A 27,916-nucleotide genomic window follows, 5' to 3' on the forward strand; every position below is an offset into this window, starting at 1 on the left:
CACCAATCCATTAAGTACTAAAATACCCTCCCATCGTCTCCCTTCCTCTGCTCTCTGCAGAGAAAACCCAGACCCAAAACTCCCAAAGAAGGGAAAAAATGGCTCCCAAGAAGAATCCACAGAGAAGCAGCAGCAACAACAAAGCATCCTCTTCGAAATCAAAATCATCTTCTAATTCCGGTCCAAGACTCCAGATTTCAGCCGAGAACGAGAACCGCCTACGCCGTCTCCTACTCAACTCCACAACCACTCCGCCTCTACAAACCACCGTTACTGATAACACTAACTCTCTCTCTAAAGCACAAAAAGCTAAAAAGCTTAAGAATATTTACGAGAAACTCTCCTGTGAAGGCTTCTCTAATGATCATATTGAACTCGCTCTTTCTTCTCTCAAGGTAGTTATTTTTCCCTTTTACTTTCTTAAAAAACGGTGCCGTTTTATGAAATTTTGTTTTTGGATAGGATAATGCGACATTTGAGACCGCGCTTGATTGGTTATGCTTGAATTTGGCCGGAAATGAGCTTCCCTTGAAGTTCTCTGGCGGAACTTCTCTCAATTCTGATCGAGGTGAATATATTTTTTTTAAATTTTATTTAGGTATAATAATGGTCTAATTTATGATTTAATTATGTCTATATATGTGTGTATTTTTTGGAATGTTGTTGACGCATATTTTGTAGGTTCTGTTAGTGTGGTATCGACTGCCAGGGAAGATTGGGTTCCTTATGTGGATTCGTCTAGAAGGATTGAGGGTGAGGAGGAGGAGCAGCGAGTTTTGGTTAGAACCAAGGCGCGGTGGGATGAGGAGGATGGTGATGGTAATGTTCTTGATTTCCGCCAACCGTCGCAAGCGGATTGGATTAGGCAGTATGTAGAGCAACAGGAAGAGGTATGCATTAGGAGAGCTTTTTTTTGTTGCTTGTTATATTTTTATATGCATCTATTTTGTTCTTGAAAACAAGGAAAGCGATGGGGGATTTTAGTACTTTCATGGGTTTTGCCTACTTAACAATTTTGCTAACTGAAACTGATGGAAGGATCTAATTGAGAATCCATTGATATGTTGGGGACCTAATTGAGATGAAAAATAGGCTGGGACATTTTTTGAGGTTTGCCCAACTTTGCTTTAATTTGTGTTTAATAGTTAATCATGTACTTGTATGGTTCATGAAAATGTTGCTGATGGACAGTGCTTCAGGTTTGTTTTGGCTGCGATGTTTTTTTTTTCCTTTTCGAACTTCATTTGAGAAAAATTGTTGGAATACAGTCAATGAATCAGGAATTCTGTCGGTATTGTAAAATTTGCAGGAGGAATCTAAAACTTGGGAAGATGATTCAGTTGATGGAAGTTTCACCAACAAGGTCCATAATCCTTTTCCCTTTTCCCTTTGTGTTTTAATGTTTTTCTTAAAGTACTGTGACCAATATTAACTTTTCTTATTTTGAGTAGAGGAATGTAAATGGCTAGTTATGTGTGTCTGATTCGCATGCATATGCCCTCCCTTCCTCTCTCCTCTTGTCCACGCTCCCATGGGGTGGCTATGAGCTAAGGCTTGTTTTTATGTGGGTGATTAGGAATTACCAGTACACACTTATTTTGGAATATCTGTAGGTGGCAGTTTTTGGAGATGGTTGTTTTTGGCTGTTAGGTTGCCTTCTTAAGCAGTTAACTTTATGAAAGCTGCTGAAAAGCTACTGAGATCATTGTGTTATTGACTATAAGTTGCAGGATGCTAACTTGAACGTCTTGTGATAGTTATATTCAAGTTAGGGCTGTACTGGTGCGTTACCAAGGTGTTGAGTCTCTGATTTAAAAATAAAAAATTTCAATTCAGCCTACCTGTTTGGTTCCTGATGCTGTCATATGGAGACTGATCTTGAAATTTTAGCTCCAATAGTGCATTACCAAGGTGGGGAATCTGTATGTATTATAGTTTTTCCCTTTTGTGTTTGTAATGGTGTTTTTCTGGGGAAACTGTGTCTGTCTTTTTATGTTCTCAGGTGTGAAAATTACTGGTTCTGGCTAAACCTTAACTTGATGTGATGGGTTGTTTTCATGCTATTAATTTCTATTTTGATGATAACATGCTGGCTTCCTGGTTGTATAATGATTTTCATCTTACTACTAAATGAATTTCACACCATGTTACTGTTTTGGCATTTAATATCATCATCATGATTCTAGCTTTAATTGCTTGCTCCAACAGTGTGCTTAATTAGTACACATGATGACTATTCATATTATGTCTATGGTATGCAATATTTAATTTTCAGAGAAAGAATATTTTGGAAGCTTACTTTGTTTGATTGGTGTTTATATCCTTTTGTCTATATTTTGATAGGATCGACAACCAAGAACTTATGATGTTATTGCCAAAGAGTACCATGCAGTGCGTTTGGAAGCTACAAAGGCCAAGGAAAAAGGGGACAAGAAGAGCCAAGAACAGGCAGGCCATGTTATCCGCAAACTCAAGCAAGAAATATCTGCTCTAGGTTAAATCTGTTTTTTTCTTGATTTGTATAAAAACATGGTCATTGTTCTGATTTCCATGACCTGTATTGCATTCATTGATCAGGATTATCACTTGATCTCTTGGAACAAGATTTTGGTCATCAACATGTTTATGAGGACATGTTTTCTACTTCCACTCCTTGCGAGCACTTTGAGGCAATAACATCATTTGACGTGGAAGGTGATTCCACCATTGAATCAATAGTTGATGAAAATGATTTGGAAAGTTCAAGCTCCATTGGTTTTCCATTGAATCCTGTTCCCCCTAGTGTGCCCCTTGAGGGAGAAATTGTCTCGGACGAATCGGAAGATGTGGAGATTGGTGACTTCTTCATAGATGATGCATCACCTAATGATGCTTTATCTCCTGGAATATTGGAGATACAGAAGAGGGAAAAAATGAGAGAGCTGTGTAGTGAGAAGAATTTAGAGAAATTAGAAGGTATCTGGAAGAAGGTACTACCGTCTGAAATGTAGCAAACTTGTTAGGATAATATTACTGATGTTGGATCATAATGCCATACATGATACTTGGTCCAAATTTCATGCATGTACTTATTTTCGAACCTCAGATCTCTTGGAGAATATCTACTATGCAGTGAATTCATTCATTTATCTTTTTGTTGAAACTGGATGATTTGAGGACAATTTGTGATGCATGAAAAATGTTGTCTTTTGTCCTAACGGATTCAAACACCAAACTTGGATATAGCATCTACATGATAGTAGTTTAAATTTATTTATCAATTTTTTTTAATCTCATTTCTCTTGGAGAACATCCACTATGAAATGAACTTGTAAAGGATATTGTTATTGGGTGATTTTGGCTGTAAAATATTTAAAACAATGTGCTTTCTACATAGCTGTTTCTTTGATCTTAATGGGTTTAAATTCCCATCATTCTTGTTTCATTTGTTTTTGGGAAGATTATCTAGTGGCAATTACTATATGTTCTCCTCTATTTGCTTCTTTTGTGTGGTTGTTTGATATACTTCTGTTGCAATTGTCAATTGTCATCTCTTCATCCGCTATTTTTTTTGATGTAGTCAAAATGATTACAGGGGGACCTGCAAAAGATTCCTAAAGCTGTTCTTCACCAACTATGTCAAAAATCAGGCTGGGAAGCTCCAAAATTCAATAAAGTGCTCGGAAGGGAACTAGGGTTCTCTTATGCTGTTAGCATATTACGCAAAGCTAGTGGGAGGGGCAAGAGCAGAAAAGCTGGGGGGCTTATCACCCTTCAACTTCCTGATCAGGATGACACATTTCAATCTGCTGAGGTACTTTCCTCTTATCCTGCTCTTATAATTCATATGCACAATTCATATCACTCTATTGGTCCATTCTGTGAACTTGGCATAAGGCACAATTTAAGAAGTGAATTGTGAAGTGGTAATTTGGGAGATGCTTGGTGTGTGTTTGGTAATGCTGTGCAAGTTGCTTTTCAAAAGTGCTTTTTAGTTGAGAATTTATCAAAATGATGTTTTTCAATTTTTTTTTTAATTTTGATATTAGCACATCAAAATCATTGAAAAAAACCTAAAAAAGCATCGATTTCATACCTTTTCTGGCAAAAACCAGTTTGAAAAGTATTTTGAAAAGTCGGTCCAACCAAAAAACAAACACTCATTGGAGAGTACTTATATGCCTGTTCCAATTTTAGAGTCCTCTATAAACCCTTCGCTTGGATCTTCCCTCACATGAATGTTCACCTCTCCAGGCTGTAGTCAAGGAATGCAATAATGTTGCCAAACCAAGTTTTCTGCTCAGGCCTAATTGTAATAGAATCTCACAAGGGAATAAAGAAAAGCTAATGTGTTCAGTTTCGATCAAGAATGAGATCCATGTGTTTTCTTAGCATCCTGGTGCAATAAATTTTGGATTCGTTCTCCTCCACACCAACTGTTATGATTGAATTTCTTTCCAGCATCGCAATGATGTTCACTTTTATTTTGGGCACGGGGATTGGGTGCCTTCTTTTTGGTTCCTTGTGCAAGGTGCAAGTGGGAATGAGAGTGGAGATGTCAACACATGTCTGTTAATTTGCAATCTTTAAGGAGTTTGGGGGTGCCTTTAGGATACCATACAACTATCAAAGGATTGAAAAGTGGTGTACAACAAGCAGGTTTTACAACTGCTATGATCGGTTTTTGGCCAAGGATTGAGGTGGGGCTGTGTTGCCCCTGATTCCAAAAGCTTTACCAATGGTGAACTTCATGGGAAGCTGGGCTTGAGGTGCTCTTGATATTTTCTTGATAAGGTGACATTGGTAAAAGCAAGTCTGTAAGGTGCTAACACCTAGCTGGTTTGAACTAAAGATAGGGACAATTTATCTCCCTGAAAGGCCTTGAAATTATAAACTTCTATTTTGTTTTAAAAGCACGTGCTACCATCATGCATTTACTATCCCCATGTATCCTTTCTCTCTCTCTCTCTCTTTGATGGCACCCCCCCTTTTCTCCTTTTTTTTTTTCCCTCCTCTCTTAGCTTGTATTTATTTTTTACAAGCACGTCTCTCTACCCATTGCCCCTTTCTTGTTTGTCTCTTCTTACAAGCTATGTGTGTAATTATAATTTAGCATATCCCACAAAAAAATGACAGCTTCCAATACTCAATTTTGATTTCCTTCTTAATGTATTCTGCTAAATTCTTGCATGTATATGTATATTGTTGTATGATTTGACAGTTTATATTTCACACAGTAAAATTTGCTGCAGGGGATATTTCTAGATATATCCCAACATAATTAGTTTGGAAAATATCATAATTGGTTTATTCCCCTTTAAAAAATGTCCTAATCTGCCATTGGTTTTGGCTGCTATGTGCATTTACTGTGCTACACGTGTGTGGTACTAATAGCAATCAAGTTTTTTTTGTATTTGTCTCTAGTTGAAGAGAGTTTATAACTAGCATCACATCAATCTGATTAGTGGAGATTTTTAAGGTTCAACTTTTTTTTTGTCATCAGTTGTCTTGGCCCTGAAACTCTGGCGCTCATCATCTGGTTCCATCCATTCCCCCCACTCCCACATTCATCAAATTTAGGTTATAAAAAAAAATGATTACCCAGATAGAAAAGAAAAGGAAAGAAAAAGAAAATAAATTGGATGTTTAGACTGCTGTTATACATTTATATCTTGCAATTTATTTGGATTGCAGGATGCCCAGAACAGAGTTGCAGCATTTGCTCTTCATCAACTCTTTCCTGATCTTCCTATTCATCTAGCAATCATCAACCCTTACTCTTCTCTTGTTTTGCAGTGGAAACAAGGTAATTCTTTAAAATCCATGCCACAAAATTGAATTAATTGAATTATTTTCTGGATTGGTGGGAGTTTTGAGCAATGCAATAATCTATAAATACTTATAGGGGAAACATCAAAAAGAGTGGAAGACAGTGTGGAGGATCGAAGGGCTGGTTTTGTGGATCTATTATTGAAGGCAGATGGTTCTAGTTCATCTGCTGTTGATGCTACAACTAGTTCTCAAGAAACTTTAAAAATTAATGATGTCGAGGAAACCAAGGATTCTGGTGCTGATGCAAAAGTAGAAAGTATGTCCTTTCTTGTTGTAGTAAATTTTGCAGTCAACATCCTTTACTGATTCACTGTCTTTTCAAATTTGATTTTTAATAAAAAAGCGTATCCTTTTTTGTTTGGTTTACTCTACTGCTATTTTCAAACACAAATGGCTGAACATGTTTATTTATTATACTCCTTTTCTTTTTCCCTTTTATCATATTTCCATATATGTGATCAAAGTCTTCTTCTACTAGTGAATAAAAGGATAATGACACCCTGGAATAATGGTTAATATTTAGGAGGATTAAGCTAATTGTTAAATTCATGAAATGTTTTGGACAACATATGGCAAATTGTGAGTATGCTTCAATACTGAAGTTTATGTGGCAAATTGTGAGTATAAGTCAATAGAATGAAATTTGTACTTCTAGTCTGTTATCATTGGATTTTTTTTTATAATTTTTGACCATTGCATGTTTAGGAAAAAAATATGCCAAGGATGCAGAAAGTTCTTATTTGAGACAGCAGCAAGAGTCTAAAAGGAAATTGAAGAAATACAAGGTTGGTGTGTTTTGCTCTCCATTCCTTTTGTTTGGTTGTGTTTGTTGACTGTGATTCCTATTTTATATTTATCAGAAATATCAATGGATATGTCATGGTTTAGGCTATTATGTTGGTAAATGGTCAGTTGTTTTGTAATGGAACATAATTTGTCTATTCCAAATCCTGTCAATACCATTTGTTCTCTTTCCATTCACCCCCACTTTTTTTTAAATAGATTTTACTCCTTTGAATATCTGCTTCTTGAGGTGATCTCTCTCTCTCTCTCTCTCACACATGTGTAACTCTATGCTTGTTTTAGGACATGCTGTGCTCTAGAGCTGCACTTCCTATTGCTGGATTGAAGGTTGATATTTTACAAATGCTGAAGGAGAATGATGTTCTTGTTGTTTGTGGAGAAACAGGTTCCGGAAAGACTACTCAGGTCTCATATTCCTTGCTACGATATATTCATTCACATCTTAAAAAAAAAAACATTAGTCTGCACACAACTCTGTTCTTGTTTCCAGTCTTAATTAAAGAAAGAAGTCGGTGCACTTGAAAGGGTACTTTTTTATTTTGTTGATCTTCTTGCCTGGAAATGGTCATACCATGTGTTCCCTAACTCACCTTTATACAGGTCCCACAATTTATACTGGATGACATGATTGAGTCAGGTCATGGTGGAAACTGTAACATCATATGCACACAACCAAGAAGAATAGCGGTGGGTGCATGCTTTTATCCTCAACTGTATTCATTTCTTAGATATATATCTTGTTTCATGCTATTGTTATTCCAAACTTATGGTGCGAATCAAACATCCATATTATTCTGTCTAGTTCACACAATCTCAGAAGGGTAAGTTATCATACTGGATGCAGCTATATATTTGTGTAATGTAGGAAAAGAGGAACGGGGGTCGTAAAATGAATGTTACTGGAGAAAACATGTTTTCTATAAGATTAATTAGGATCTAGAAGATAAGATCTAAGGTTGTGTTTTCTTAAGAGTGGACCATTGAGAAGTTTCCATGGCTGTCCTCAGAGAGAATTGTGATAATTGAACAGGGAGAGTTCCCTGTTTGATATGGTCATTGGGTGCTTATAAATGGAGACTAAACTCCCATGGGCAATAAGAGCGTTTCATGTTTCCCTCGAGCTATTGGATCAGTGGGAAAGCTAGAATGCCAAGGACCAGTTAAGTGATGATAATTTGTCAAGAATAGATTGTTTGTGATGTGGTGTGAACAGTGGGCAGGCGATACATTTTCATATTATCTTTGAATTTCTAGATGTAAAGATCGAGCAAAATTCCATACTTTCCTCAATGGCAATACAGACGCAATGCATGTGAATGAATATGATGTGCTGTCTTTGTGGTTATTTGGAGTTTTTGGATGTAATGGAACTAGAAAACGACTCCTTTTCCAAGAAATTATTGTGGGACAGGACCCTTTTTATAGCTTTTTTATGGTGCATTGCATTTGGGGTGTTTCCAGAAGTGTCTTTAGCTAATATCCTGTGAAATTGATTGCTTTCATTGGGTAGTTCTTTCCCTTACCTTTCTTTCTTTTTTTATTTAGTATGATAACTTATCTCCCTCATGTAACATTTTTCTTCTTTATGGTGCTTTGCATCTGGGGTGTTTCCAGGAGTGTCTTTAGCTAATATCTGGTGAAATTGACTGCTTTCATTTGGTAGTTCTTTCCCTTACCTGCCTTTCCTTCTTTCTTCCCCTTTTCTTTTCTTTTTTAATTTAGGATGATACCTTATCTCCTTCGTGTAACATTTTTCTTCTTTACTTCTTTTAATCTTTTTCATGAGAAAAATATAAAGTGAAAATCCCATGATTGGGAGCCTCCAGATCCTTGAGGAGCCCTGTTACTTTATTTGGTGACTTTACAATAAAGGTTTCTTCGGTCCCTAGTCATGTTGATGCAGTCCAAAGAAAAGAAGAATCGGAGTTTCTATCCCTTTATCTGTAATTTAGTAAATTGAAAAGTTTTCTTTTTGGTTGATTTCAAGGACACCCCTGAGGTTTTGTGAGGTGTCTCAATTATTCAATGACAATTTTTTTTTCTCGCCCCCAACCAAACATTAAGAATTGTTTGGATTACATCCATTTGTCAGTTACAGATAAGGTAACTTATGAAATGAGCCTGACTAATTTCCTGGAATGGTGAATTACAAATTCTCTCCTTTTGAGGTTTGATGGTTGTTTCAACTTTTTTCACCTACACTTGCAATGGTTGTCATCTCATGCATATAATGAAATACTAATCCAGTAAAGCTCATTTAGTATCATTGTTATTATTTTCTGCTTCTCTGATTGTATTAAGGAATATCATGTAAGCCCTATGTACTTGTTATCTGCAATTTGTGATGCTGCATTACCATGTAGGCTATATCTGTCGCTGAAAGAGTTGCTGATGAGCGCTGTGAACCTTCTCCTGGTGCAGTTGGTTCTTTGGTTGGATATCAAGTTCGTCTTGATAGTGCAAGGTCTTAATCTGCCTTATCTATTTTTTCTGTTTTTAATTATTTTATGAATGCACTAACAAGAAACTCATACCTCTGGCCTCATTTCTTTAGATGCTATCAAATTGTTGTATTTAATTACTTCGTTTCAAACCCTCTCACCACATATGCATACATACTATCAAAATTATCATTTGTTTCAAGATTCAATTGAAATATCAAACTAGGATTTTTATTAATAAAAAATTCTGTAAATATGCCAATTCATGTCTTATTATTGCTCTTGAAAAGTGTCTAGTTTTTATTTGCTTTTGAGATAGGGAAGCATTTGTTTGTTTGTTGGTTGCTCTCTCTCTCTCTCTCTCTTGTTTCTGTGTTTGTGTGTGTCCGTTTGGGTTGTAAATGGTTTGCTGTGCCTGGGTTTTTAGGCAAAAGTGACACTGAACAGAAGTATTGAATTCCAAGTGAGTAAAACCAAACCAAATGAAAGAAAAAACTGAATACAATCAAAATTAAGTTTTCGTTTTGGTTCTGCTTGGCTTTATAGGCTTGGGCTAGAATATTTGCAGTTCATGTTCGTTTAGATACCCTACAATGCCTAGTCAATTGGGGCTATATGAATATGATAAGCCTAACCAAGTTGACTCATTATTTTACTTGTAGGTTCACAAAAGCAAAGCCATAGCTTCCTGAAAGATACTTAATATTTCTTAAATATGGATATAATCTGATACTCCTATTTTGCACAAAATGACTTCAGTTATGATTTTCCTGCTGCTTACATATTCACCAAAACTCATACTTAAAGCTACACAATTTAAGTACCACATTATTATATTATCAAAAAAAAAAATCACATTATTATTAAATTTGTGTTTACATATTGATCTAAGTTTTAAACAATTGTGCATGATGATCTATGTCACATACCCCTTGCAATTGGGCAATCAAGAATCAGAAGACTCTGAGATTCTCCTAATATTATATTGAATATTTACTATTGATATTGATTTTTTTTTTCTCACTCTTTATTTTCTCAGGAATGAAAAAACAAAACTTCTCTTTTGTACAACAGGCATTCTTCTAAGGAAGCTTGCGGTATGCCCATTATTTAACTTAACTCTTTTGAATCTGTGGTTCTTAAGTTTGTCCCAAATAATGTTTCACCAACAATACTTAGAGGCCGACTTCATTGTTTTTCTGGAAGTAGTATATTATAAGAATTATTTATTTAGGATTAATTATTGGTGATCTGAAAGATCTTCAAGTTTCGAGGACAAGTGTTTATTGTTTTGCATATTAGAAAAAAATATTTGGCACTGCATTTTCATATGCATGACATTATCTGATTATGGATCTTATAAATTGCAGGGGGATAGGAGTTTGAGTGGAATAACACATGTCATAGTTGATGAAGTGCATGAACGATCTCTTCTGGTGAGTGAAGTTTAACATAGTTTTAGTAGTTTAATTTCTTGATCTCCTGGATTTTGAAAAGTAGTTTCTTTTGGATTCCTTCTGTTTTAGCACTCTTACTCATGCATGTGGTGTTCCTCTTCAGTGCTATTTTCATCAAGTTAGTTCCCTACACAGAATTGAATTATAAGGTAGTTTGGTTGCATCTTGTTGGAAGCATTGATTTTTCGCATGCAGAAGGCATATATAGTTGGCTTGGCAAGTTTGTAAATGTTAATAGCATATACAATACCCCAAAGGTTGTCATTCAAAATGTCACCAGGCTTACTAGTGGATGCCATTGGTGCAATATGACTAGATTTATCATGTCCATTAGTCACTGCGATTCACAATGTAGGCATTACTTGAATTTTAAGATTCCTCTGTTACTAGCCTTCTTAATTCCTCATCTGATATTGGAAAACTCTGAAATGTGGGACTCATCATCCTGCTCGTTTGGATTGTGAATGTGTTGCTATTGGTTCATGTGATCCAGGATTCAGACTCATGTCTAGGTGGGATCACCACTTTGTTAACATGTCTCTACAGTCTAAACACTCCAGTAACCTGTGCATGATGCTTTGATGCTATGCTGACCTGGTTTGTTGACATTCATGTGATTGCTGTGTTATGAAAAATGTGATGGTTTTGAGCCTTTTCTAATTTTCTTTCATAGTGTTTGATAATTGATGTTTTGGAAACCTTAGCTGGGAGCATATTTAGTATCTAGAAAAGGAAAACTGAAGGAGCAATTTGTTATCACGATTTGTTTAACATGGGTTAGATTCACATCGTTACAATTCCCCCCCCCCTCTTTTTCCTGAAGCATTTCTACTGCTGCTAATTCTGGGAAGTGCCTAATCAGTACTGGTTTCTTTATTTTCTATTTTATTTGTTTACTTAGTTTGTAATAGACAGGGGCCTGTTCCCAGCTAAAGGCAGTTATATCAGAAGAACCAAAAGTTGAATTAAACAAAATTAATCACTCTTTTCCTGTGACAGGGTGATTTTCTACTCATTGTTTTGAAGAACCTGATTGAGAAGCAATCTTCTCAAGACACACCAAAACTTAAAGTTATTCTTATGTATGTTTGTTCATTTTCAGTTTTCTCTTAGCACGTCTGTTTTTCTATAATCTTGCATGTGTTCTTATTTATTCAATCACTTTGTTCAGGTCTGCCACAGTAGATTCAAATTTATTTTCGAGGTACTTTGGACAATGCCCTGTACTTACTGCTCAAGGCCGTACACATCCCGTAACAAATTACTTTCTTGAGGATATATATGAATACATCAATTATAACCTGGCTTCAGATGCTCCAGCTGCTTTAAGATATGAAACATCTGCAATTGATAAGGTGCTTAAACATTTTTATTCCAGAATGTGGTTGTTGTTTTCATATTGTTTTGCTGCTTTATTCTATTTAATTTCCCCTAATCTATGGTTTGATCTTTTTTTTTTCTGAAATGTTCCACATTGTGCATATGCACATAGTAATTCAGTAATCATGACCATGTATACCTCTCTCTCAACTTCTTTCTATTCATCTGTTACTCTTTTTGGGACCTGGAAAAGGAACAAAAACTGAGAGCAGAGGAGATGCCCATTGGGCAGGTTGCTGGGTGTGTTGCAAATAATATATACCCATATTTCATAGTGAAGACCCATAATTTTTACTAATCACCTAATGATGAAGATTTTTCAGTTTTTATCATTGCAACATAAGGGAAGTATGATAGAAAGAAGCTAGTAATGTATATTTTTTCAATTTTTTCAACTTAGGTAATGTATATTATTGCTTAATGTGGTTGGGTCATTGATGACGATCATGATTGCTTGGCAAGTAGGATACTGACGTGGATTGTCTGCTTTAATCTATTCCATTCAGTCATTCACTTTGTGTGTTTGTGTGTGTAATTTTGTGTGATCATCATGACCTTTTTCCCATCTCCTACCCCCGCCCTTAACAGTATCAGGTCTTCAAAGTCAGCTAACATTTTAACTCTAGTTTTCTTAAAATGGTGTAATTTATGTTGCACTGGGTTTTGCATTCTCATCTTATGTATGGTTAAATGGCTTAAAATTTTGTAACAATTTAATTTGCTCCCTATTAATGACTTCATTGTTATTTAAGCTGATTTTAGCTTGTCACGTGCATGACACCTGCAGAATGGTCCTGTAGATAACCACAGAGGGAAGAAGAATCTAGTTTTATCTGCATGGGGTGATGATTCTCAGCTTTCAGAAGACTGTGTTAACCCCCATTATATTTCAACTAGCTACCAAACTTACAGTGAGCAAACACAAAAGAATTTGGTAAAGTGCCAGTTCCGTTTAGTGGCTTAGAGTTCAGTCCATTTAGTTTGATGCTCTTTTGCTTGCTGAATGCTCAATCTTTTTTACAGAAAAGATTGAATGAAGAAATCATTGATTATGACCTTCTTGAAGACTTGATATGTTATGTTGATGAAACATGTGGTGAGGGTGCCATACTCATCTTTTTGCCAGTAAGTCTGTTCAATATTTTTCTTTCATCAACAACTGAGTGGCTTGTCTTATTCTCTTCAAGAACCGTCATTCTTATACAATTTGTGCTCTATAACAGGGCGTGTCTGAAATTTACATGCTACTCGATAGGTTGGTTGCTTCTTATCGATTTGGAGGACCATCTTCTGATTGGGTTCTTCCTTTGCATTCATCTATAGCATCAAAGGACCAAAAAAAGGTGTTTCTATGGCCGCCTGAAAACATACGCAAGGTAACTTAACGCTAGTTATTTTTCTTCGGTCATATTCAGGTTTGGGTTCATAAGCTGTGTCGCCACCCTAAATTATGATATTGTAAAATTACAATGTTCATTTCTTAGACTGGCAAGGGCCTTAAGACATGGCATTCATAAGTTCATATATTCATATAACACAGGTAAATCATAAATGATATAAAATATAACAAAAGGCAGATAAACTAATCAAAGATTAGAAAGATAACAGCTTTTATAACTTGAATATATCAAGCATGAAGGTTTGAATGGTATGCCAAAAACTTGTTTTACAAATAGGAAGAGAAAGAAACAAGAGGTCAAATGACTCATTTCTCAAGTTGTTGCTTTATACTTGGTAAAATTAGGGATCTCAAACTCTGAAGCTTTTAAAGTGGCTGACTGATGGAATACCTGGAGGTTGATCCAAACTAATCTAAAATTTTGGTCACTTTGGGTTAAAATTTAGAACTGTGATCCTGTTTTTCAGCTGGGTTAGGCTGGTGGGTTGAGTTTGCAATTGTTGCCTCCATTGTTTGTAGCAAATGAGACCACCCTGAGACCAGCAAATGACCTTTTTGATTTGTCAAAAGCAATTAAAAGCCTTTCATGGAAGGTGGGTTGTCAGATCACCAAACATGTTCTTCACAGAGGAGGCCGGGAAAGAAACATGATTTCCTTTTTGTAGAAGGGGCCTGTACAGTTTTGAAATACGCCATTATTAGTCATCAAGTGAAAATCAAACAGCATGTTATTGGGAAAATTATTCTGGACAACTGGATGTGGTTACTATAGAAATCAAATAACCTACTCATGTTACTTATTATAAATATTTCTAGAAGCCATCACCAAGAAAGGATGTTAAAATTGGATTTCTATCTTAGATTGGCAAGGACCATCAGTGTGCGAATCAAGTTCACCATGTGCTAGAAATTGTATGATAAAAGAATCACCTGCAAGATAAATAGCTGGAAAAAGGCAGCACAAATTTGTAAATGGATATAAAGAGAGAATGAATGAGGTGGTTGTTTTATTGCAATTGCAATGAAATCAACAAGGTGAGGCTAAGAGTGTTTTGACTAATGACAGAAGAAAGGATGGAGTTCAGATTGACAACTACTCCAATAAAAAAAATGAATAAGAAAGCTAAAAAATATGGATAACTTTTGTTCAATAGAAGTGGGCACAGCACTGACCCTAATTTGTGAGAAAGTTCACAAAACCCTATGGGAAAGGGTAAACTTAAGGGGATACAGAAGAGAAGAAAAGTTAGCTTTTTGAAAGTTGAACCTTAAGAAACCTTGAGCAAAAAAGAGGAAATGTAAGTGCAGGGTAAGTAGCCTGCCATATGCTGGTATATCATGGTGTTATTCTTCAACTGATTAAGTGAATGCTTGATCTTCTTAGTAGCTTGCCAACACCTCTCTCTTGGGGGTGGCCCTTAAGTTTCCATTTGTTTTGGCCATTGATGTATGACATAAAAATTGCTAATTTTTGCCTTTACTTTATCCAGGTTATTATAGCCACCAACATTGCAGAGACAAGTTTAACAATAGATGATGTCGTCTATGTGATTGATTGTGGAAAACACAAGGAAAATCGTTATAATCCTCAGAAGGTTTGTGCGTTTCTTCTTCTTCTTTTTTTTAAAGGCAAAAATAGTTTGATTAAGAATTATCAAATTTAAAGAAGTAAGATCGAGATATGTTTGATGTATTGTGGATAAGTTGGAAGTAATATTGAAAACAGTTTATTTCCTAATTAGATGCACTCGCCTATCTTACATAAAATTTCAGTGCATGGACAATTAATGCTATTCTTCAGCTGTATGGCCTACATGAAGAAAACAGCTATGTTTACTTATTTATTTTTTAATATAGATCACGTTAGTTTCAACAATTAATGCTATCATGTTTATTTTCTAGGGCCTTTTCCTTTAACTGCGTTAATAATAGTGGTTGGATTTATAATTATCCTCTCCTATCTGGAGCTCTTGGAGATCAGTTGTCATTTTGAATGTTGAGATGATATATCCACATGTTTGTTCCTTTCTGTGTCTCTGTCATTAGTAATTGATGAAAATAATATGCTCCTGTGTAACTCCATTTTCTTCTAACCTCCTTAGTAGTGAGTGGTATTGAACCATGTAAGAGAACCTTAATGTTGTGCAGCATTTGCACTCTTGATGAGCTATTATCTGGTACAATGAACGAATCTTGAGCTGGCAATCGATGACATGCTGGCAAGAGTCTTGAGAGAAGCACTTCATAAAAGAATGCTGTAATTCAAATTGTTTTCCTAGATCCTTCTTCTGCAAGACCATAGTATTGCTTCCTACCACCAAATGCTATGATCAACATTGAGTCTTTGCAAAATGTTGATAGAGCAAGTCCAGGATCCAATACATCTAAATCTTCTATGGTTCGTCAACTTCTAGAAATTTAGTCTTTACATGACCTTAGGACTTTCTCTTGTTAGAAACTCTTCTTTTGATCATGAGATTGTCAGTTGCATTTAGCTACTTCTAAAAATTATCTTTCATCCTTAGCAGATATTCAGTGTAATTGGAAATTCTTTTCTTAGAGCGTATAGTATGTTTCTCAATTGGAGGATATGTTATTCTCTCATTTTTTGACATTATTTCCTTTCTTATAAAATTCACCTTTTATAATAAGTAGCCTTATCTTTCAAAAATTAGTTGCCTTATTCTTGAGGAAAAGGTCAAAGAAATAAGGTGAAGAAAAGGTATGGTCCATAAATTTCATTTTAACTTTCATGTCAAATGTATATCAAAACGGCAAGCATTTTGCTATTAGCATTTTTGATTGGTAGTATTTTTAGACTATGCAAATTGTGCTTTAAAGGTTGCTCAAAATCGATATATTAACTAATTTTGTGGAGATGGCTTGGCCTTGAACTGTGATCTAACATACATTTCTGCATGATAGAGGGAATAGGATCTCTCCTATTAATTGGATTTTATTCTTCTTATAGAAAGATTGGAAAGCATGCACGTTATAATATCCTGCTGTTCCAAAACATATAATGAAAGAAACAGGAACTCCACATGCTATATTGATCCAAAAATCTCCAATTTTCTAGTCATACTATTTCCTAGAAGTACACTATCTCTGATATCATCTTTAATTTTGGATGGCTTAATTATGTGATGCCACCAGCAACAAGATCAATGATGAGAGTTATTATCTGAATATAATTTCTCAAACTTAAGTGAGATCTGTAATATCTGTTGCTTTAGAAATTGACAAGCATGGTCGAAGATTGGATATCTCAAGCAAATGCAAGGCAGCGCCGAGGGAGAGCTGGACGAGTAAAACCTGGAATTTGCTTTTGCTTGTACACACGCCACAGATTTGAAAAACTCATGCGTCCTTATCAGGTAGATTCTGCATGAAAATCCATTAGACTTTTGGTACCTATACCTGTGATTTGTATTTTGTCTTTATTATGTCATTAAGCTTTCTATTCATGATTGTTTTTACTTTCATCTTACCTTGTATCTTTTCAATGGAAAGGTTCCCGAGATGCTTCGGATGCCATTAGTGGAGCTTTCTCTGCAAATTAAATTACTTTCTCTGGGACACATAAAGCCATTTTTATCCAAGGTAACTAATTCTATCTTTGGTTTCTAGATTATTGATGGTTTGATTGATAAGATCTAGAAGCTGATTTTGTTTGCCATTATTTTCAGGCTTTAGAACCTCCAAGGGAGGAGGCTATGACTTCTGCAATTTCACTGTTATATGAGGTAGATTTATCTTGTTTAAACTATGGTTCTAACATGCTCTTGTCAACTAGAGCCATATATGCATAAACATCTGTCTTATATGAGTGCTACTAGCTGCTTCACTCACGTTAACTTTCTTGTTTCATGTGTGATGTGAGTGTCAACCAATCAACACTGGTCTTAATCATTCTTACATTAACCTCAAATCTTGGTCTTTTCTTCATTTTCTTTCTATTTTTCATTTAGATACTAGGGTGGGCTGTGCCCAGGGTTTTGTGGGGATTGGTACAGTACTCAATATCATGGAGAATATGGAATAGAGGTGTTTTCCTAATGTTCAGTAACGTGGACAAATTCTACAGAGCAGTGTAGACTTAGTTAACATTGATTTAGCTTTCCAAAGGGAGCAGATACTCGTTTGTCACAGAAGTTCTCTCTGGAAGAAACAAGAGACTGAAGGTCTTAGAGCTAAAGAGAAGGAAGTATAATTTTGGTCTATCAAGACTTAACTGGTGCAACATATGAGAAGCAGTTAGCGAAAGTAAATATGCTTATTTTTTGGGTTATTTTGGTCAGAATATGGTCTAGCAGAGTTGTCCTACAGCAGGAGGTTATTTTTAATTGTTTTTGCTTTTAAGAACCAAAATCCTTTCTATTTAGAAACATCCTCAACAGATATCTGGCACACAACTCAATATGACCTTGCAAAGTAGTTCAGTTGTTTCAAAGAGTTGGGTGTGAAAAAAAATAATCATCTAAAGTTGTCAATATTAGAAGTGGATCAACAAACTAACTCACATTTATTGGATTGGTCTAGATATATTGCTTGCAGTTTTTGTTCTTGGCAATTGTTGTTTATTTCAATTGATCTTATCTTGTACTTATGCATGAATTTTAATTTACTGGACTGCAAACAGATATGAACCTTTGTTATTGGTTTCCAGCTAATTTTATATTGTACTGATTGCTTCAATGTGGATTCAAATCTTGCTACTCTTCTTGTCAGTTTATTTAAATGCTGTTAGATAAAGTTTAGGCTGATGTGTACCAGTGACAACTAAGCAGTTTCTTATGGAACCTTCTTTACTAAAACTTGGTAGAGTTATGTAAAGCTTGTTTACCAACATATTTGTTGTTCTTTTTATATCTACACTTGGAATTCTTAGGATATGCCTCAAATTCTTATTTGGTTCTGGTTTCCCTTATTGTGAGATTTTTTTATTTGTTTAGGATCCTTCCTATTATTTCTTTTGCTGAAAGCATTCAATGCTAATCCATTTAAGTAGATGCTAGTTATCGGCTTTGAATTTTTCCTTTAACCCAGTAGGAATTTCTAGCTCTTAAAGGCTTTACTATTTTGTTAGTGAAATTTATTGTGGATCTGTCATGACTGGAATTTTTGTGACCCTAGGTGAAATGAGATTCTTCTTCTATGATATAGTGCTGTTCTCTTAATTTGAATTGATTGGAACTGTTTCTCCTGGTATTAAATATTCAATGAAAGTTATGTTTATTGCAAGTATTTTCCTTTTGCAAAAGAATAACTAGCTACATGTTGTAATGCTTGTAATTTACTTCAATTACCTTGCCATTCTCAGGTTGGAGCCTTAGAAGGGGATGAACAATTGACACCTCTTGGACATCATTTGGCAAAACTTCCCGTTGATGTACTGATTGGAAAGGTGTTCATCAAAAACTTTTTATACCTCTTATATTGCCACCCCCCCCCCCCTCCCCACCCCAAAAAAAAGAAGAGGAAATTGACAAAGCACCCAGGACTGAATCCTAGAGTCATCATTTATTGCTCTACTGTTTTGGTTAGGCACAGCTTAGTTCAGCAGTGTCAGGAAGTTGTAGGCGCCTCTGTTCTTTTTTGTAGTTCTTATTTGGTCTATTGTGTCAGGTTCTTTTGCCTGAAAGTGTCTGCATGTCTACGAGAAGTTCTCATCTTCAGATTTTGTATTATTACAAACCTTTTCAACTTAGGTAGCGGCAGTCATTTTTGAAACTGAAATAGCCACCAGAGATGAATTCAGGGGGTGCCCCCCCACCCCTCAAGTTTGAATTTTATTTAGAACCACTCTTGAACCTGTACAATTTTTAAAGGGAATTTCATGGAATGCCACCCCCCCCCCCCAAAAAAAAAAAAAAAAAAAAAAAAACCTAATGAATGTGCTAAATAAGATTTATGATCCGTACTTGTATTATACTGGTTAATGTTTGCCCCTTAGCCTTTCAGTTGTTACTGCAATTTATTTCCTCCTGTATTTAAAGTATGTTTATTTGCAGTCATTCCTTATCCTGAGAACTCGTTTTTATTAGATATTATTTTGGTTGACATTTTTACCTCCACGATCCATTTTTCAAGAACTTGTTTTGTTGTGGAGCATTTTATCTAGTACTCTGAAATCCTGATCTAGGAAAGAATTGCCTTCAAACACTTGTGGATAGCCTAAATCTGGGGATCTATTGATTTGAAGTAGCAAGAGAGTGTAGGCTTAATATAAGCAAATATGATCTGTTGAGGCATGAAGTTGAATGTCTTAATGTCAGTGCTGATTTTTTAAGACAAGTAGAATAGAAGGTGCAGCCGGGGGAAAGAGAGATGAAAACATGCTTTTAGTCATAAGCCAAACCTTTTAGATTGGATGATGAAAGATAAGAAGTTACAGCCTTTGAACTGTTTCCTTTCCAAGATAGACCTGGGAATTCCAGACAATAAACTACCTTGAACTGCCAAATAACATCTATTGGGAGGAATTTATAAATTATTCTTTTGATCTAATCATAGAAGTGCACAAAACTCATAGCATAAAGGCCTATCCTGAAACTGATATTTTCACACAAAATATGCCTTAGTTTATAAAACCACTCGAGTATATTATCCATTAGATATTTTGATATCAGACCAAAGGGCCACTCAAAATGAAGATATAAAGTTGCGAAGATTGCTATTTCATGGAAGTATTTTTGAATTTCTTCAGTGGCTTTGACAAAGCCTTTATGACCTAAATGTTTTGGTATATACGTGTATTTCCTATCTCTTAAAATGGATGTCATGTTTAGTGTATTGATATGCAACTGTCAGTATCAATTCAATAGTGGATCTTTGTGTTTGTAAATTCTTCGGTTCAGTTTGCTATCTGTATATGTATTATGATTCCAATCGATATCTGATTTCAAATCTTGGTTTATGCTTGTAACATGGCAGCCTGTCCTTCAGGCCTCTTCTAGTGTAACATTCTTAACAAATATATATATTTTTTTGCTGGTTTAGGCTAGTAGCAGTCAGTTGGAATATATTTTACCCCATGCTATTTATATTCTTTAGTGCATAGGAAGGGATGTTAGAGAACATACTGTTCCTGATGTTTTAACTCTCTTCCCAGTCAGATTCTTTAGAATACTCTTAAACTGTTTTCTCTCAAACTGCAGATGCTGCTTTATGGTGCAATATTTGGTTGCTTATCACCTATTCTGTCAATTTCTGCATTCCTGAGTTACAAGTCACCTTTTGTGTACCCAAAAGATGAGGTCTGTGTTCTAATGCAGCAACAAGCTTTTACTGTTTTGTACTGCTATTAAAGCAAAAGAGTTGCATTTTGGACTTCTTTTCTAATCTGATCAATTGTAATTTTATAACTTCCAGAAGCAAAATGTTGAAAGGGCAAAGCTTGCACTGTTAGCTGACAAGATAGATGGCTCAAATGATTCGAATTATAATGACAGGCTTTCTGACCACCTCTTAATGATGGTTGCATACAAAAAATGGGAGAAGATTTTGAGCGAGGTTAGTCGGGGTTTGCTTTACCTTATTAAGCAGTTGTCCTCTACATTAATAGCAATTGACATCTGGTATAGGTGTGCAATCAAATGGTTGTTTTTTGCTTTGAAATGTGCTGCAAACATTGCATAATGGAACTGACTTACATTGGTTTGTAGAAAGCTAGGGGTTTATATAAGAAATCATTAAAACCATGTGATTTTCAGTTTTTCCAGCAACCTATTCCTTGGGTTTTGGGACTTTTTATGTGGCACATATGTGAAATAAATTTGGGCTTTGAATTGGATTTTTCTCAACTAAAGAATGACCTGTGATGCTTAAAAGTGCCTTGATATGATATTCTAAAATCCCCTGCCTGGACATGGATGGAAATTCTCATTCTTTTAATAGTCTGGAAAATTGGTAATTTAACAGTGTTTCCATGCTGTTATCATTTACTGAGTTGTTCTTTGGATGTAATTATCTGATGCATGTGCAGCACATTAATTTGGAAAATAGAAAAGCTTTGGTTTTGGTCGAACAGACTACTATAGTAGTCTAAGTCTAGTAGCAAAATAATGCATCCCCAGAGGATACGGATAGCGGTATTTGTATTGTCATGTGTTTAGCTAACCAACATCATCACTTGATGAGATAATACTGCTGACTTTCTTGGCCTGTGTTAAAATATAATTCATGGTGATGATTCATCGAAAATTATTTTATAAGATATGTAGAGTGTCAAAGTAAATATCTACTAACATTTTAAAGTTCACGCTTGCAGAGGGGATTTAAAGCTGCACAGCTATTTTGTGCTACTTATTTTTTGAGCAGTTCAGTTATGCACATGATAAGGTTTATTTTCTCTTCTTTTGGTCTTTTATATTTCATAAATATATTTCGAATGCCAATATGAGTATTTTATGCCTTTTAGCTTTATGTAGTGTGACAAGCAAGATAATCTCAACACCCCCCCCCTCCCCTTCTCTTCTCATCTGGTGAATGGTTCCTTGTGGGATCTTGCTTTGTGTCATGGGTCCTTTTCTCTCATTTAAAACTTGAATATGCATCTTGATAAGCTTTATAAATTAACTGATATTCATTCTTCATCAATATCCTACAATTTTATTTTAATTTAACTTTTTGAATCAAGAAAAAATATTTTAGTACTGGTAAAGATGAGCAAAAGTACAGTGAGGAGAATCAGACATCATTTGGATGAGGAAACTGCAACATATCAAAACCGAAGTTCCCCTTCTGGTTGTCTTAATGTTTAAGACAAGCCTTGTAATGACATTTAAATTGGAATACCAAGGAAAAAAGAAAAAAACATGATTCTATTCATTAGTTGGAGATTGAGTCTTGAAATTTTCGAACCCTTTGTTGAAATGCACAAAATCCCACCTAGATGGCATATACTAATCTACCCTCATAATGACAAATATTTGGAGATAACTCCACCTGAAGCAAATAAATAGTTGGTTTATTGAGAATTTTAAACTTAAAGGGTACTTTGATTTTCCAAATGAAATTGGATGGAGAAACGAAGATGACAAGAAAATTAGCAGACCAAGCTGCAAAATACGTTGGTGTTGGTATCCAGGAGCATATTCCTGCAACAACTTGGATGTTACAGAACACTATCAAAGAATAAGCAGACATTAGTCATATGAATATTTAATATCCTAAAAAAATCAGCAACTTATAAGAGTTTATTATATTTTGCTGAATGTCAGGGACATGAGGACACAGTTTGGAACACTGCTAGCTGACATTGGGCTTATCAGTATTCCAAAGAGTTATCAGGTAAGTTTTGTTCGGTTGATACATGCATGATTTCTATTCTTTTCTGTTGTGCTTCAGTAATAACCTTTAATAAATTGCTTCTGATGAAGAACCACACAAGCTTCACACTGATTAGTAAAAAAGAAAAAGAAAGATTGAGGGATCATAATAGAGAAAAATTGAAATTGAGGGACTAACTTTTATGTCCTAGAGTAATGCTGTTCTTTCAAGCTTCATGTTAAAAAGGCTCGCAACACTTTGGTTTCTTGGCATAGGTTGGGAGAATGAAGAAAGAGAATCTTGATAGCTGGCTGTCTGAAAAATCACAACCATTCAACATGTATTCACATCATTCCTCACTTGTGAAGGTAGTACTAATATTATTTTTCGTTTTATCTCCTTTCATGTTTTCCGTTTTACTGGGTAATTAGTTGTTTCTGCAATTTTTTTTTCTGTAACACATCATACTTTCCACTAATTTGTTGCCTTGGGTCTTACCAGAGGACAAGGTTTTGTCGATGCTGATGTCACATATAATGTCTCGATTTTATCATATATTTCCCTTTAACATTTTCAACAGTACAGTCCTTACCATTTGGGACTCCTTCACACCATGATATGGTATTTGATTATTGGCATCAGAAAGCTTCAAAAGTGCCACTTGAGGTGCTCAATCTTATAAATTGGTAGCGGAACAATAATGTTCAAATCAGCTGCTTAAGTTTTTATTGTTGTATGTGCTCTTAAAACCATCAGAACTCTGTCATTATCATAGGTGCAAATGAACTGATCTACTCATAGCTTAGGTTGATGTGGACTCACTCAAGGTTCATTAAACTTGATGACTTAAGCTCAAGTGGCATAGAAACCTGACTAGAATACAAACAACATGTGAACAAGCTTGCATTTAAAAAACAAATTTCAGTTAATGAATTAATTAAGGCTTGAATAAGGAGAGTTTCTATATGGCTAGTCCTTCCAATGACCCCCAAAACTATAAGCTTTTTGATCAACACCCTTGAACTGATTTTATTGGATTTTAATACTTGAACTATGGGATTTCTTGATTCGGACCCCCTTGTTTACGTCTTGTCCATAAAAACTGTTAAATAATAGGCATGTGTTTATTTACAAAACCATAAAAAAACATTAAAAACTCGAAATACCTAAACATGTTGGATGTTCTCTCCAGTTCTAAAGATTTCTTTTTATAAGAACATAATTTTAAAAATTTAATTTGATGTTTTTTGTCTATCATTTTTTTGCTGATTGTGAATTTGTGTTTTTCTCAAGAAACAGATGTGATTTCAGAATTGTAGTGGTGAATCACATGATTTTCACATGAAATGCAACAGATTTTTTTTTTTTTTGGAATTTAACGAGGATCTCAACTAAAATACCTCGTGGCTTAATTTTTCTTAGAAAAGAAATTACTTTAGAGGGTGCCAATCGAAACAGGCTCAGGGTTTTTTTATATAGAATAACTGTTTTTTTGTTATCAATCTTGTTTAATCTATCCAAGGCAAGACAAATATGTGCTAGATGATATTTTTTTAGGTTCATATTATGTATTTTAATCTTTTTATACATGGTCTATAATTTGATAATAAGCCTAGTTTAGGTCATAAATCATCTTTTAGCAATGGTAAATTTGCCCAAAGCTTAAGCCAAGTAAAATTTGAATGAGTGGAGCTTGAGCTGTTCAATTAGCTTTGGCATAGACATAAACTGAATAAATTTACAGGAGCAAGAGTCAAGTAAAACATGATGTTTCATTTTGTGTTGTGATTTGAATGATTATGCTTCTATTTGTTTAACACATACAGATACATATTTATGTATTTGTTGTTTCCTATAGATGTTCTTGGAAATATAATATTGTATTTTGTTTCGATATTATTATAATGCAAAAACATGATTTTATATCCAAGTCTATGGCAGAAGGGATATAATGATTGAAATCTTTTGCATTACATGCATTTTTTCTTAGTGAACTTCAGTGCTTATTCCAGGAGTTCTAGATTCTGTTTTTCTGTATCTTTCTAGGCAGCTGCTTAAAGTTCTTATTATGATGGAAATCAAGGAAACATCATTTTTTTTTTCTGTTCCTTACATTATTTGTGTGATTTCTTCATTTTGTAAAGCCTTAATTAGAGCTCAAAATAACATCAAAGATCATTCTAAATTTTGCAGTATTTGTTATGGTTTTAGATAAATTCTCAAGACATTTTGGCAGGCAATTTTATGTGCAGGTTTATACCCCAATGTTGCTGCAACTGAACAAGGAATAACTGCAGCAACTCTCAATGGCCTAAAACAGTCCAGCAGGCCTGGAAAAAAGGGTCTTCCAATATGGTATGATGGAAGAAGAGAGGTTCACATACACCCTTCTTCGGTCAGCTGTAACATGAAAGCATTTCCGCACCCATTTCTTGTGTTCCTTGAAAAGGTTTTCAAACCCTTGACCCTGAAGCTTGGTATATTTTACTTTGATACCAGTATTTCTCTTTTGATTATTTCTGAATAGAGGTGTTTGGTCATACCCATATAATATTTCACTTTTGTGAATATATACTACCAGTTAGTGGCCTGTTTTTGCTGCTGTTCTTTTCAACCTAGCATCTAAGCTTCCCCACTGTTTTGGTAGATGAGCCAATATGCACGTAGAAAATGAGATGGACTGTTAGATAGGTTTGAAGGAAGGTTGTTGAATAGTTTCCCTGCCAGTTGCTGCAAAAATAAGCATCCTGTGGTTTTAGGCAGTCATCAAATAAATTCATTGTAAGGTATTGGATGTGAGATCAAATCCGTTGTACCAGACATCGATGCTCTGTGTGGCTATTTAGTTAATTTTCTATTATTCATAGGAGATCAGACATGTTGGGATTTAACAAATAACAAACTCTCCTTAGAATAGTGGTTCACACTTCCTTGAAACTACATAGTTCTGCTACTTGACAAAGCAGTGGCAGGATGTAGTTTTCAGCCATGCATTGGGATATCAGTTAATTTGCTTCTGCAAATGTCAGGTTATCTGTATCTTGAGCTGTTGTATTATTAAAAAAACTATGTTTTCAGCAATTGTGAAATAGAAGCTGGATGATTTACATAAATTAGGCTTAGAATAAGCTGGAATTTTTTGTTTTTCAGGTTGAGACCAACAAAGTATTTCTGCGAGACACCACTATTATATCTCCCTTCTCTATCTTGCTCTTTGGTGGCGCAATTAACATTCAACACCAGGTCTGCTCTCTGTCAGAACACAAATAATTTAGATTTGTTGTAGATGCATTAATCAGTGTTTAAATAGCTGCTCCTCACCCATCAAGATGTGTGCATTAGCAATTTAGGTGCAACTGAGTTGAGTGAATCTTATGGTTTCCCCTATTATATGCTTCTCCTATTTTCTTCAGTTACATGCATGGCAGAAGATTATTATCTTGTATATACTAAACTGTTGGACTGATTGGATTAAATTGTCTTCTAATATTGACTTTCTATCAAGTATAAACAGTATTTAATGATTTTTGGTGGTATGTTCATGTAATATCCGGTTGCCATGCTTGATAATGAGAGGCACTGTTTTCTCTCGCTCTTCCACCTATTAATTTTGTGATTGTTATTCATTTTTGGCATGGTTTAAATCATGGTTTCTGTCATGTCACCTTGTTGCTAGCCGGCACCTGTGTTACCTAACAGTTGCAGCCGCTTCATTAAACTAAAATAACTTTGCATATAGACATTTCACACTGTTGAGACTGTAGACTGGTGAAAGTACACAGCAGAAATGAGTTATTTTTACTGTATTTTTGAAAGAAAGAAAAAAGACAATTGCGTTATTTCCTTAAATATAATGTTTCTGATGTAAGTTATAATTGTTGTTTGCATATTAGCTGTCACAGATGCTCCTGATGCAAATGCTAATACAACCCTTAAAAAACCATTAGGCTATGGATATCACGTAAAACTATTTCTTTTTTGGTCCAGATAAATGAAATAGCATGATATTCGGTGGTGCCTTGAGCTACAAATGATGGCTTATTTGCTTTTGATATTCTTCCTTCTTGAATGACCTTTGTTTTCTGTAATTTTAGACCGGTCTTCTCACTATAGATGGATGGCTAAAGCTGACAGCTTCAGCCCAGTATGCTGTCTTATTTAAAGAACTCCGGTCAACACTTCATGCTCTATTGAAGGAGCTGATTCGAAAGCCAGAGGTATCTTTCATGCATTGTTAAGTTTGTCATATAATCTCTAAGCGGCATATTTTAGAATGCTGATGGTGCTTAACTTGGTAAATGGACTACCATATGCTAATCATGTTAGTGTTCTTCGTCTTATGGGCATTGAGGGATTGCTTAATGAGTGTGAGGCCTGTGACATACATGCAATGCATTGCTTTTGTTTCTGGGTGGTGAACATGCATCCTGCCCACAATTGTTGATGCTACCGTCTATTTCCTAGTTGGGCAACTCTTTTCTGTACGGCTACCATGTATCTACATCTGATCATGAATAATTGTTGTCTGGCAGAATGCAACTCTTGTGGATAATGAGGTCGTCAAATCCATGATTCAGCTGTTGTTAGATGAAGACAAACCCCAAACATGAAGTCGTGAGCATCTTTAGCTAGCTGTCCTGCTATAAATCATTTGATATCGAAGAAAAAACGTGCTGCTTTATTTTATATATAGATCAAATTTTGGCATATAAAACATGTAGATTCAATTTTATTTATTTATTTAGTTTAAAAAAAGAACTAAACATAATAAAAAACAAGATACGAACACGGAAATAAAAAACTCACCCCATTAGAAGTATTAAAATTAATAAATGTGTCTTTATTTACGTATTTGAATTTCTTTTCCTAGATTATAATTTTTAACTTGATTAGCATTTTACTATTAGGAATCCTACTGTTACATGGATTTTAGGCTCCGTTTGTTTGCAGGAAAGTGAATTCCTTTTGGAAAATGAATTCCGGGGAAAGTGAATTCTTGGAAAGTGAATTCCGGGAAAGTATTTTCCGATGTTTGGTAGTGTTATGGAAAACACTTTCCAGTGTTTGGTTGTATTATGGAAAATGAACTGGAAAATAATTTATTAATAAATTATTTTAAAAAAAATTTATCTAATATATATAAAATATTTAATCACTTACAATAAAAAAAAATGAAATCTAAAATGTATAATGATGAATTTTTTTTTATTATATCCTATATTCATACATAGCTTATTTTATAAAATATAACTATATATATCATGAAACCATTTATAATTCCATTACATACGAAATAAGGTTGTAAAATATTTTTTACTATTCCATGAAACCATTTATAATTTCATTACATA

General features: G+C 34.9%; 1 protein-coding gene across 4 annotated transcripts; it reads left to right on the top strand.

Annotated features, from left to right (window-relative positions):
- Positions 1-27,434, top strand: LOC118038827 (DExH-box ATP-dependent RNA helicase DExH7, chloroplastic). Of its 4 annotated transcripts, XM_035045265.2 has the most exons (34): positions 4-395; positions 463-568; positions 682-890; positions 1,310-1,363; positions 2,344-2,494; positions 2,578-2,969; positions 3,575-3,793; positions 5,674-5,785; positions 5,885-6,067; positions 6,517-6,596; positions 6,898-7,020; positions 7,216-7,302; positions 8,979-9,079; positions 10,096-10,153; positions 10,427-10,492; positions 11,513-11,595; positions 11,685-11,868; positions 12,681-12,827; positions 12,917-13,018; positions 13,117-13,269; positions 14,783-14,887; positions 16,529-16,669; positions 16,806-16,895; positions 16,982-17,038; positions 18,616-18,699; positions 20,453-20,551; positions 20,667-20,807; positions 21,565-21,635; positions 22,517-22,586; positions 22,841-22,933; positions 24,802-25,014; positions 25,716-25,808; positions 26,660-26,782; positions 27,098-27,434. In XM_035045265.2, the coding sequence occupies exons 1-34, from the start codon at positions 99-101 to the stop codon at positions 27,173-27,175; spliced, it is 4,365 nt and encodes a 1,454-aa protein (XP_034901156.1). In that variant the 5' UTR covers positions 4-98; the 3' UTR covers positions 27,176-27,434. The 4 variants fall into 4 exon arrangements, with proteins under 4 accessions (XP_034901158.1, XP_034901159.1, XP_034901156.1 ...); XM_035045266.2 differs by lacking the exon at positions 5,885-6,067; XM_035045267.2 differs by lacking the exons at positions 26,660-26,782; positions 27,098-27,434 and having other exon boundaries at positions 1-395; positions 24,802-25,042; positions 25,716-25,807.
- Positions 27,435-27,916: the final 482 nt, after the last annotated feature.

Source organism: Populus alba, chromosome 4, assembly GCF_005239225.2.
Source record: "Populus alba chromosome 4, ASM523922v2, whole genome shotgun sequence".
Classification (NCBI taxonomy): domain Eukaryota; kingdom Viridiplantae; phylum Streptophyta; class Magnoliopsida; order Malpighiales; family Salicaceae; genus Populus; species Populus alba.

What these genes read in the sequence shown, in the direction of transcription:
- LOC118038827 (XM_035045265.2), top strand. Translation starts at nt 99, where the DNA reads ATGGCTCCCAAGAAGAATCCACAGAGAAGCAGCAGCAACAACAAAGCA. An exon ending in TTCTCTCAATTCTGATCGAG is followed by an intron (nt 569 to 681) that starts GTGAATATATTT and finishes CATATTTTGTAG; the next exon opens with GTTCTGTTAGTGTGGTATCG. An exon ending in ATGGAAGTTTCACCAACAAG is followed by an intron (nt 1,364 to 2,343) that starts GTCCATAATCCT and finishes ATATTTTGATAG; the next exon opens with GATCGACAACCAAGAACTTA.